We start from the raw sequence: 10,986 nt of genomic DNA on the forward strand, positions 1-10,986 counted from the left end.
GTGTATATATTTTTATTTGCTTCCTGTCCTAAATTGTTACCACAGCTGCTGCTTTATACCCCAAACATGGTTGCATTTCAGTGACTGATGAAGTGATTTCCTGCGTGTATGAACCTACTTGTGTCATGGCCATAATGGCCTAATTAACCAAACTAATTAATAAAAGTCAGTCCAGAAGTGCAAAGTGTTAAACATTTAATTCACTGTTATTATAAACCCTGTGCATGTGCATTTTCGAAGACATGGTTAGATTTGCTCACCTTTGTCCAAGTATAGCTTAACTTCCACTTTTCCATCACTTAAAGCTTACTCTCATTCCTAAATTGCAAGCTCTGGTCATTTAGCTTCAACTCTAGTTGTAGTCTGCTTAAAAACCAACCAACCAAACAAACAAAACAACCCCCCCCCTCCCGCTGATGCACATTTCCACACACACATAAGAAGCCTACATTGAAAGGATACTAAGGCTACAAAGTCAGGCACTTAAGAAATTCTGGAAATGTAACCCTTTTTTGTATGCATTAGGATAGTGTTGCTTAATATTGTATAAGAAGATATAAGCAGTGTCAGGAATAGAAACCTCCTGTCCTGGGTCCCAGACCAGATAATAGAACATCTTTCCACAGCAGATACTTCTATCACTGGAGGAATATTTGAAAATAGTAATATGCTCTTTTTTTCTATATCTGCCTATTAGAAAGGGATGCAACACAAACTTAGATGGGGTGGGGAAAGGTGCAGGAGGCACTTTATCCATTTTCCTGACAGCAGACAAATATTGTGAATCAGAATGGTTTAATGGATATAGACATCACAACCAAGTACATAGGCATAGTGCATTTGTTCAGAAAGGCAATTTTGGAAAGTGGATGAGACTGGTGTCTGCCATATTATGCATGGTGTTCTGTTTCTAGCTCTGAAAAAAGTGAAATGGACAACTTGCAAATTATATTGGAGGTATGAGGCCTCAGTCAACCATGAAGTCTTGAAGTTCACAAAAGTGTAACTTTTAGTTAATGAAAAAATGAAAACTCTTATTTTCTGGCCACCTGATTAAATAAACCTTCTCCTGTGTCAGAAAGGCTGTTCTGATGTGGTTTAGTGTCTTGATAGTATATAGAAGGTTTATGAGGCCAGGGAAAATGCTTAGTGCAGGTGACATTCAGAGAGTTTAGGAACAAGGCACAAAAGTTCTACTGAGCACATGCAAATGATAGTTTTCAGATATTTTGGAATTTGTGTTTGTTTTCACAGGACAGCAAAAGGTACTTCTCTGATAGCCAGGGCTGGCCCACAATGTTTTTGGCCCCCCTGCACGATACAGTTTTGGGGCCCCCTGATGTGAAGAAGCCAGTGGCGGCGTTTGCGGGGCAGGGAGGGGGTGAGCAGCTGAAGAAGCCAGCGGTGGTGCTGGCAGTGAGCATGGGGTGGTGAGTGGCTGGATGTGAAGCCGGCAGCAGCAGTGGCGATGCTGAGTGGCAGAGTGTTCATGGTCATAGCGGGTCCCTTGGCTGTGGGACCCCCTGTGGCTGCAAGTTCCACAGGATAGGGTGGGCCGGCCCTGCTGATAGCAGATAAAGTCTTTGCCAAATGTCAAGCCCATGTTCCAAAAGGGTGGAACCAAGATTGTGTAAAAGGGGGCATAGAAACAGCAACCAACACTGCAAGGGGGGGCTGCATCCCTGCTTCCAGCTCCCCCCACCCCCTCCCATGGGCAGACCATGCAACAGAAACAGCAGCTAGGTCCCCAAATCAGGTAAGAATCTCTCCCTTTCCTCTTGGCTCCCCTTCTTTTCCTTCCTGCTCCCTGGTACCTCCATACCTCTTCCATTCCCCCCCCCACTTCCTCTTGGCTCAGGATGGGGAGACAGTGTGTTGGGGGGCAGCAGTTCCTCTCCAGGCTCCTGGTCTGGCAGGGAACACCTGGAAGCACCTGTCAGGGAGGTGGAACCCACCTGCTGCTACTGATGCTGCTCACTGAGCTTGGCTCCCTGCACAGCATAGCTCTGGCTCTTGAGCTCTCCCTGCCTCAGTCATCTTGCAGTAGCTGGAGGGGGAGAGGAAGAATAGGAAGGGAGGTGCCACTGAGCACAGAAGCTAAAGGAGGGGGTGCCAAAACGAGGGATTTTACCTGCTTTGGGGACTTAAAGTCCCTAGTTGCTGCTTTCTCAGCATGGTCCAAAAGGGTGGTGCATCTGCACTGCTGCACCCCCTCTGGAACTGCTTTGATGTTCCAAAGCAACAAGGTGCTAGAGTTCTTCCAAAAATTAGAGGGAAGATGTGATATTGACAAAATTATATTTTCCCCTAACCTTATTTTCAAGAAAAGCTGACCTATTTTTGCCGAGACTCAAAAAGAAATGGCGGGGGAGGGGGGGAGAAGGCAGTTCAAGGAGGAAAATGAAAAATTTTGCATGAAAGATTAGCAAAGTTCTAAGTACTGTGTAAATGTAGTAATTTATAATGCTAACTGTCAGTCAACTTTAACTATTAGCATCACTACCAGGTCTGTCTCTAATATCTCTGATGTGATGTAGTTTATGACACATTCTTCAGTGGAGACTCAATTCCCACCTTCTTTTCCTTACTGTGGGATTATTAATGGATGTTGATAATAGGTTACTTTAAATTGTGCTCCACATAAATGGATGGCAGCTTTGGTCCTTTTGTGTGCTAACTTTTGGGATGAATATACACAGATATCTGAGAAGTAATCAAATGAGACATATCAAAGGAGAATCATGACAAGTCAAATGAGCATGTGATAGATTTTATTTTGCATAAATTACATTTTGGGGGCTGCAATGGGTTCAGCTGTTGTCTGGTACTCCTATCTAGCCTAGAGGTGGGGATATACAGGTATACATGAGGGCTCAATTTCATCAAATAATTTCAGTTGCAAAATAAATGCCCCAATTGTTCCACCCAATAAATGACAGTGTTGACCGATTGCCTGTGGACTGCAATTTATGAAATGAACAGCAGGTGGGAGAGAAGCAATGTATATACTTCAGCAAGCCTCCAGCTAATAATGTCACTGAAAACAAAAAGCATCCTAGACCTGAGAGCAAACCTTTTATACATTTCTACTTGAGAAAATACACAAAGGATTTTTAAAATGAGGTTTTTTTCCTAAAATTGTTTTTCTTCATTATTCTGTGTTCATTTTTTGCCCAGTCCATGCCTATCTTTCTCTATTCACTCATCACTTATAGGCTTCTCCCAAGCAGGCTACCCCTCCAGGTGATATCTACCTAGCTCTCTGTAGGTACCTCCCTGGCTGTTCACCTTGCTTGGCCCCATCTTTGTTTTGTCAATCTCTTTATTCTAGATCAATTTCTTTTCCCCTTCTGCCTTGCTTCTGTCCATATTCCTTTCCCTCTCTCTGTCTTCATTAAAATCTAAATATTGAATATCAATAAAAATGACACAGGTTGTTTCGAGGATGAGGTCATTTTGCATGATCCGTTATGACTGTCTCCCTATTTGTGGTCAAACAGAACAATTGTAAACAAGCTTTGAAACAAGCAAGTGACATAAAATGCAAACATAAACCATTAAAATAAGCTGGACAATGCAGGCATGCAGCTGCATGCAGCTGCCCTAGTTAAGGGCCTGCATGTTTTGATTATTACAATCCTGTACAAGAAAGCCTGCCATTTTCTTTCCCCTACACCATCTAATTTAAGGCCCCTCCTTTCTACCTCTTCATTCATGCCTTGAGTATCTGTCTCCTGCCTTCAATATTGTTACTTCTTCCTCTGATGTTCCCAATTCTCATTTTGTTTTTACACTGTGGGCATGTCTACATGAGATGCATTAATGTGCCTTAGCCCAATTTACTGTGCAGTATGGGTGCATATCTACATGTGCGTGCCTTTACTGCTCAATAAAAAATGGCTAATTGTCACTAAATTTGATACGTGCAAATGCAGGTATCAAATTTAGTTGTGATTAGTTAATGTGCAGTAATGCAGATGTATAAATGACCTGGCACTAACTTTAGTTTTTGGGTCTGCCCTGCCACTGGGGGACCAGCCTGAGCCTAGCCCCAAGGTTCCTGGTTGGGACCTCTCTTAGGCTAGGGCTGGGCTGCTCTCATAGAAACCTACAGCCACTATATGCCTTGGGGCACACCACAGAGGACCACTGCAGGTCTTGTGTGTCCCACTGGCCAGATACAGGCTGGCTCTGCCTGGCCTGTCCCCTCTCCAGAGCTGCTGCTTGGCGAGTGTTGCAAAGGGCTGCAGCCTGTTGCACCCCTTGCCCAGCCCTGATATCCCTCCAGGGCTGCTGGCTGGCTGTTTCTGGCAGCAGGGCTAGCACCTGCTCCCTGATGCTGCTGACCCCCCAACAGAGCCTCCTGTCTTTGCATACACTGTGGTGCACGGCTTCTTTGCTGCGTGGCTCCCAGTCCTTGACCATGCCCTGCGCTGGGCCCAGAGAGCTGATGCAGGACATAATGTCCTTACCATCCTCCTCATCAAGGCCTTGCCCTGCCCACATGTGCACTCCTGTGACAACTGCCTGGGCCCCCAACTGGACCCAGGAAGAAATTGGCAACCTCATGACACTTTGGGGCAGTGCCAATATGCTGAGGCAGTTCACCCAGGGTTGGTGCTCAAACGCCTACATTTATGAGGCCCTGTTGGATGGCATGCAGGAGCAAGGGCACTCCTGGTTGGAGCAGCAATGCTGAATTAAGGTCAAGGCCTAGTGGGCACAGTAGATGGCTATGACCAACTACAATCATCAGTTTGGTTGCGCCCTCAAGACCAGGGCCTTTATCCAGGAGTTGACCCATATTTTGGCGCCCCGGGACCCAGGCCACACCCCTGCAAGTGTCACCAGCACAGGCAGGCTGCCTATGCCCTGCTCTCCCCTGACCTCTCTGGTGACACATTACCAGAGGAGAAACTTTGGGCCTCCAGCACCTTGCTCCACCTCCTCCCCAGCTGCTGTATCCACTGGCAGCTCGGGAAGCCCTGGCCAGCAGCTGCTTTACTTTTGGCACAGCCCTGCCATAAGGAGCAACGAGCAATGTCACTGCCAGCCAACAGCAGTGCCAGCTTCTCCTGGGGGAGGCCCTGGCCAGGTTCCAGCCCACCATGGGCTACAGACACTGGGCACAACTGTTTGCCCTTGCTGATGGGGAGCCCGTGCCAAAATGCCTGCCTCGCCAGCCCTGGACATGTAGTAAGTCCTGCACTGGAGGGGACCCTCCCAGTCCCTGCCTCTGCCCCTTTCCGTGGTCCTGGTTCTGGCCCCTGCCTCTGGGCCTGGCCCCTGGCCCCACTTTATAAGTTCCACCCACTGTCCTGCAGTAGGCCCCCACCTGGGTCTGGGAGAATGTCCTCCAGCACTTTCTGCCCACCAGAACCCCTGGCCTGGCCACTGCCCTGGACTTGCTGCCACCTGCCTGGGCCTGGCCCCACCACTCTTCCCCATAGTATGCACCTGAGAACCTGGACATGCCTCACAGTGACCCTGGGACTACACTGGGGCAGCTGGAGGGGGAGCTGCCTGCCCCTGGGGAGTGCTGTCTCAGGTGGCCACAGCATGAGGCCACCCCTGCTGGGGTCACTGCAGCCCCCAGGCTCAAAGCTGGGGTGCTGGGTACCTGCCCCTGGGCTCTGCCCTCTAGGCCACCTTCATGGCTCCCTACTCTGGGACAGGACAACAGAGACCTTGTAAATAGTTTTGATATTGTAAGCATGTTTTTATTAGTCATAGAGTCAATGGACCAGAAGGGATCTGTAAGATCATCAAGTCCGGTTCCTTGCCATAGGCAGGAGGTTAAAGAGCTCAAACTATCTCAACAAGGTGCTTATCTATCCTCCTCTTGAGCACCTCCAAGGATGACGACTATACCACCTCTGCCAGGAGTGTTTTCCAGGTTCTAGTTACCTTTATGGAGAAGAAGTTCTTCCTTATGTCCAGCCTAAATCTTCCCTCTCATAGTTTGTGCCCATTGGTCCTCATCCTCCCAAGGGGTGCCTTCCTGAACAGTTGCTCTTCCAGATCCTGGTGTTCCCCCTGACATATTTGTAGGCGGCTATCAGGTCACCTTGCAGCTTCCTCTTACACAGACTGAGCAACCCCAGATCCGAAAGTCTCTCCTTATAGGGTTTATCCTCCAGTCCCCTAATCATGTGGGTGGCCCTTCTCTTTACCCTCTCAAATTTATCCGCATCCTTCTTGAAGTGTGGCATGCAAAACTGGGCACAATACTCCAGTTGTGGCCTCACCAACGCTGAGAAGCACCTCCTTGGATTGTTGGCAACACATTGGCTGATGCACACCAGAGTTCTATTTGCTCTGCTGGTGGCTTCATCGCACTATTGGCTCATATTCACCTGCTGGTCAATTGTGACCCTCAGGTCCCATTCAGATGCCATGCCACCAGTAGGCTAGTGCCTATCTTATAGTTGTGGTGAAGGTTCTTCCAACCCAGATGAAGGACCTGGCACTTTTCCCTGTTGAACCTCATCTGATTCTGATCAGCCCAGAGAACCAGTCTGTCAAAGTCATCCTAGATCTTTACCATATCCTTTGGCATGCCCACATTTCCCCACAGCTTGGTATCATTTGCAAACTTAATCATAGAGCATTCTACCCCCTCATCCAAGTTGTTAATAAATATGTTAAAAAGCACGGGTCCAACCACTGATCCCTGTGAGACACCACTGGAGACAGTCCTCCAGGATGAGGCCATCCCATCAATTACAACTCTCTAGTATTGGCCTCTAAGCCAGTTATCCACCTACCTCACTGTAGGCTGGTCTAGGCCAGTACCTTCCAGTTTGACTGAGAGAATTTCATGGGAGACAGAATCAAAGGGCTTACTGAAATCTAAGTAAATGATGTCTACGTCATGACCCTTGTCCAGCTAGTTAGTTACATGGTCATAAAAGGACACCAGGTTTGTCAGGCATGATCTACCCTCCACAAAGCCATGCCGGTTGTTTCTTAATACCCTGTCAGTTACTAGCTTGTGATTGATGGCCTCTTTAACAATTTTTTCAAAAGTTTTTCAAAGGACCAAAGTCAAATTGACTGTTTTGTAGTTTGCAGGGTTATCCCTCCTCCCTTTCTTAAAGATGGGAACCATGTTGGCCCTCTTCCAGTTGTCCAGAACCAATTCCAATTCCATGTCTTTTTGAATATCTTTGTCAAGGTCCCTGCTATGAGTTCAGTCAGTCCTTTCAGGACTCTTGGATGTAGGTCATCTGGCCCAGCGGACTTGAAAACATCCAATTGTTCTAAGAGGACCCTCACCTGTTTGGGACTGATTTCATGTTGTCTATAGGGTTCCCCATGTTCTCTGGGCCTCTGGACAGGTGCACAATACGGCAGTGTGAAGCTTCAGTCCCTGATTCAATTCGGCAGAGATTCGGCCCAATTTGGTGGCTGAATCTCCAAATCTGAATCAAATCAGAGGACACTTTAATTTCTCTGAATTGAATTGGAACCCTCTGAATTGATTCAGTGATTCAGACATAGACACAGCTTTAAATGTTTTTTCTACATACCTCTAGGTACCAGGGGGCTCATGAATGCTGCAATGTTGGTGTGCATGGAGCGTCCCACAGAAGTGTGTGGGGCTCCCCAGCATGCTCAGCAGCAAACCCAGAAGTGGACCAGAAGCATTATGGTCTAATTCCGGGTCTGCTGGGGAGCACACTGGGGGGCCCCTCTGTCCCCCCAGCTCAGCGACTGGTGCCTCCTGGGTCTGGAGGGGGGGCACCTAGGGTTCCCCTGTGGCCAATCGCTGAGCCAAGGAGGCATGAGGGGGCCCCCTAGCACACTCCCTGGCGGACCCGGAAGTGGACTGGAAGTACTTCTGATCCACTTCTAGGCTTACCACCGAGCACATGGAGAGCCCCCTGCACTCCTGTGGGATGCTCCATGCACCCCAGCATTGCAGTGATCATGAGCCATGCTGGTACCTCAAGGTACGCAGAAATTTTTTTTAACGCTGTGTTTATGTCCAAATCACTGATTCTCCGAATCAGCATCACATTTTCAGATTTGGCCAAATTGAATTGCGGACAGTGATCTGAATCAACAAATTGAATCACTGTTCCTGATTCAGGCCAAATCCAAACCTGAATCTAATATGGCCCACTTTGCACACCTCTAGTGCACAGCTCCTATTAGCCTTCTGGAATACCAATGTGAAGCATTCATTTAGGAACTCTGCCTTTTCATGGGGATCAACTGTGAGCTGTCCTTCTGTATTCAGTAGAGGTCCCACAGTGGAGCTTGATTTTTTTTTTTTCTTGCTCCCCATGTACCTGTAGAAGGACTTTTTGTTGTCCTTTATTTCAGATACCAGCTTGATCTCCATGCCCACTTTGGCTTTCCATATCTCATACCTGCAGACCCTGGTTATATAAGTGAACTCTTCTCTGGCTGCTGAACCTTTTTCCCATTGTTTATATGAGTCTTTTTCTTTTTCAAAAGTTCTGTAATGTCCCTGTTGAGCCAAACGGGTCTCTTGGCTCCTTTCCCGCTCTTTGATTGCGTGGGAATGGCTTCTTTTTGGGCAGTGAGAATGGCTCCTTTGAAGAGGCACCATTGCTCCTGAACTCCTAAATCATCCAGTCACTGGTCACAGAGGGCCTTTCTAACTAGCCTCCTGAGCTTGTCAAAGTCTACCCTTCTGAACTTTAGGAATTCTGTTCTACTAATTGGGATCCTAGCCTTGCGATGGATGGTGAACCTAATCAGATCGTGATCACTTTCACCCAGAGTACCTCCAATTTTCAGGTCCCCTACCATATCCTCCCCTTTGGTAAGCACTAAGTCCAAAGTGGCTTTACCTCTAGTCAGTCCTTTGACAACCTGTGACAGGAACAGGTCATTGATTGCTGCCAAGAAATTGGCTGACTTGCTGGAGCCGGCCAAATGGTCCTCACAACAGATATCAGGGTATTTGAAGTCACCCATGTCAATCAGGTCTTTAGTTCTGGCTGCCTCAGTCAATTCCCTGGAGAATACCTGATTGTTCTCCTCTTCTTGGGAGGGAGGTCTGTAGTAGACTCCCACCATCAGGTCTCCCTTGGTGGGGGTGGCTGTTCCCATCCTATTTGCAGTGCAAAGGACATGGATACCCCATCCATCAATATTCTGAGGGCTGCATAGCAATTGTGCAGGGCTATTGGTGGAGCAACTGATGTGCCTCATGGCTTTGGGCCTGAAGTGACAAACTTCCACCCACTGTCAGCTGGGCCATCTTGCTCAAGCCTGTTCTTCTGCCTGGTTTCCATGATGTCCTTCTCCAGATGCAGGGACCGGCAGTATGCGTTGGTCTCTGCCTCGTGTTCTCTGATAACACGCAGCCTGTCCACCTCCTCCTGGAGCTCCCTCACCCGGCCCTCCAGAGTCTCCATCAGTGAGCACATCTGACAAGTGGGTGTGCCAGTGCCCCAGCTCCCAGTCTCCAGCAGATATGACAGGCCTTGCAGCCTGGAGTCCATGGCTGTGTCTGTGTGGAGGCTAGGACCATAGGCTCTTTTTGGGTAAAGACCTCCATGGTATCAAGGGTGGGTGGTCCATCCAGACCTGGAAGCTTAGGGGCAGACCTGGGTCACACATCCTCCTAGGTGGTTGTTTAGGTAGTAGACCAGGTGGGTGTGTAGGATTACCCCCACATAGTCCCCACTGCTGCTGTTGCTGTGGCTTAGCAGACAGGCTAAAATAGCTGTCTGCAGTAGGATCCCCTGGTGTTCCAGGCTCCCAAGCTGCCGGGGTTTCCTGGGGTCCCTGGAACTCACCCTGGATGGTGGAGGGTTGGTCCCTCATCCCCTTTACCTGGGCTTTGGTGTTGGAAGACTATCCTATGGCATGTGGGGCTTCAGCTGCCTGGGGGTGCAAGAGACCCAGAGTGTGCTGTGTGTCACCACCAGGGGCACGTAGAGGTGAGAGTGCCCTCAGATAGCCCCTCCCATTCATCCTCCTGTGCAAACTCCATGCGCAAACTTTTGTGCCGGGCCCAGAGTGTGCCTGTTTGTGCAGCTCTGGTAGTGCCGCTCCCTAAGGGGCTGGGCCAAGTAGGAGCTGTGGGAGGATGTGACCCTCCTTGGCTCCACTCAGTTGCTCTATCTAGTGCCCACCCACTGTGGGCCCCACTTACCTCCCAGCTCCATGCTGGGGGTCAGGTCAGGGGTCCGCCAGAGGGTCCTCCAGGACCCTAGCTCACGGGAGCATGACAGCTTTGCACCCGTGTGTTTCTCACTGGAGCTGGGCCCAAACTTATTGTTGGTGGGTGAGGGGAGAGGGGGATCTGTTTGTTGAGGGGGGAGGGATGGGAGTGGGTGCTGTTAGGAAAATAAAGCTTTTTTGTTTCAACCATATGCCTGGTCTGAGAGTGATTCTGGGGGTGGGCAGGGGGTAGGTGGTGTGTGGGTGGCAGGGCAGGTGGACCAGAGTGAGGAGTGAAGTAGGAGGGAGATGGCCAGGACCTCCCACAGCCAGTGCCCTGGTCCCATGGTGGGTACATGGCTTTCCTGGGGCCTGGGTTGGGGTGGAAAGGATCTGCAAGGGCCAGAACCATGGCCAACAGGAGCACAGGGCACTGGTTGTCACTGCCAGGGGCGGAGCTGGAGCAGTGGGGTGCTAGGCATTACTGGCAGGGGCAGGGGCTGGAGCAGACATGGTGCAGGGAGGCAGGGTGGGCAAGGAGGGGGCTGCTTTGCGTGCTGCCTCTGTGCTGGGTACACAGCTCCTGGGCAGGGAAGGGTCTGGCCAGGGATCAGAGGGCAGGACTGTGTTTTCAAGATGGCTGCTAAATGCTGGCAGCTGGGCCTAGCTTCAACATGGTTGCCAAGTGCTGGCATCCATGTGGCTGGAGGCTGGAGCTCCCCCTGGTGGCCAAACGGGCACATGGCAGGGCTGGAGGGACTTGGCATTAGATTTAGTGCCAATTCTTTGTACATGTAGATACCTGCCAAAAATTGCTTACTGTACATTAGCTTAATGTGC

At 49.4% G+C, this 10,986-nt stretch overlaps 1 protein-coding gene across 1 annotated transcript in view; it reads right to left on the reverse strand.

Annotated features, from left to right (window-relative positions):
- Positions 1-8,952, reverse strand: part of LOC109302324 — a 32,535-nt gene extending 23,583 nt beyond the window's left edge. Inside the window, 1 exon segment of the mRNA XM_019523885.1 lies at positions 8,782-8,952. Coding sequence (XP_019379430.1) covers positions 8,782-8,952 — 171 coding nt within the window.
- Between the last annotated feature and the right edge of the window lie 2,034 nt (positions 8,953-10,986).

Source organism: Gavialis gangeticus, unplaced genomic scaffold, assembly GCF_001723915.1.
Source record: "Gavialis gangeticus isolate Ggan-Ray unplaced genomic scaffold, GavGan_comp1, whole genome shotgun sequence".
NCBI lineage: Eukaryota > Metazoa > Chordata > Crocodylia > Gavialidae > Gavialis > Gavialis gangeticus.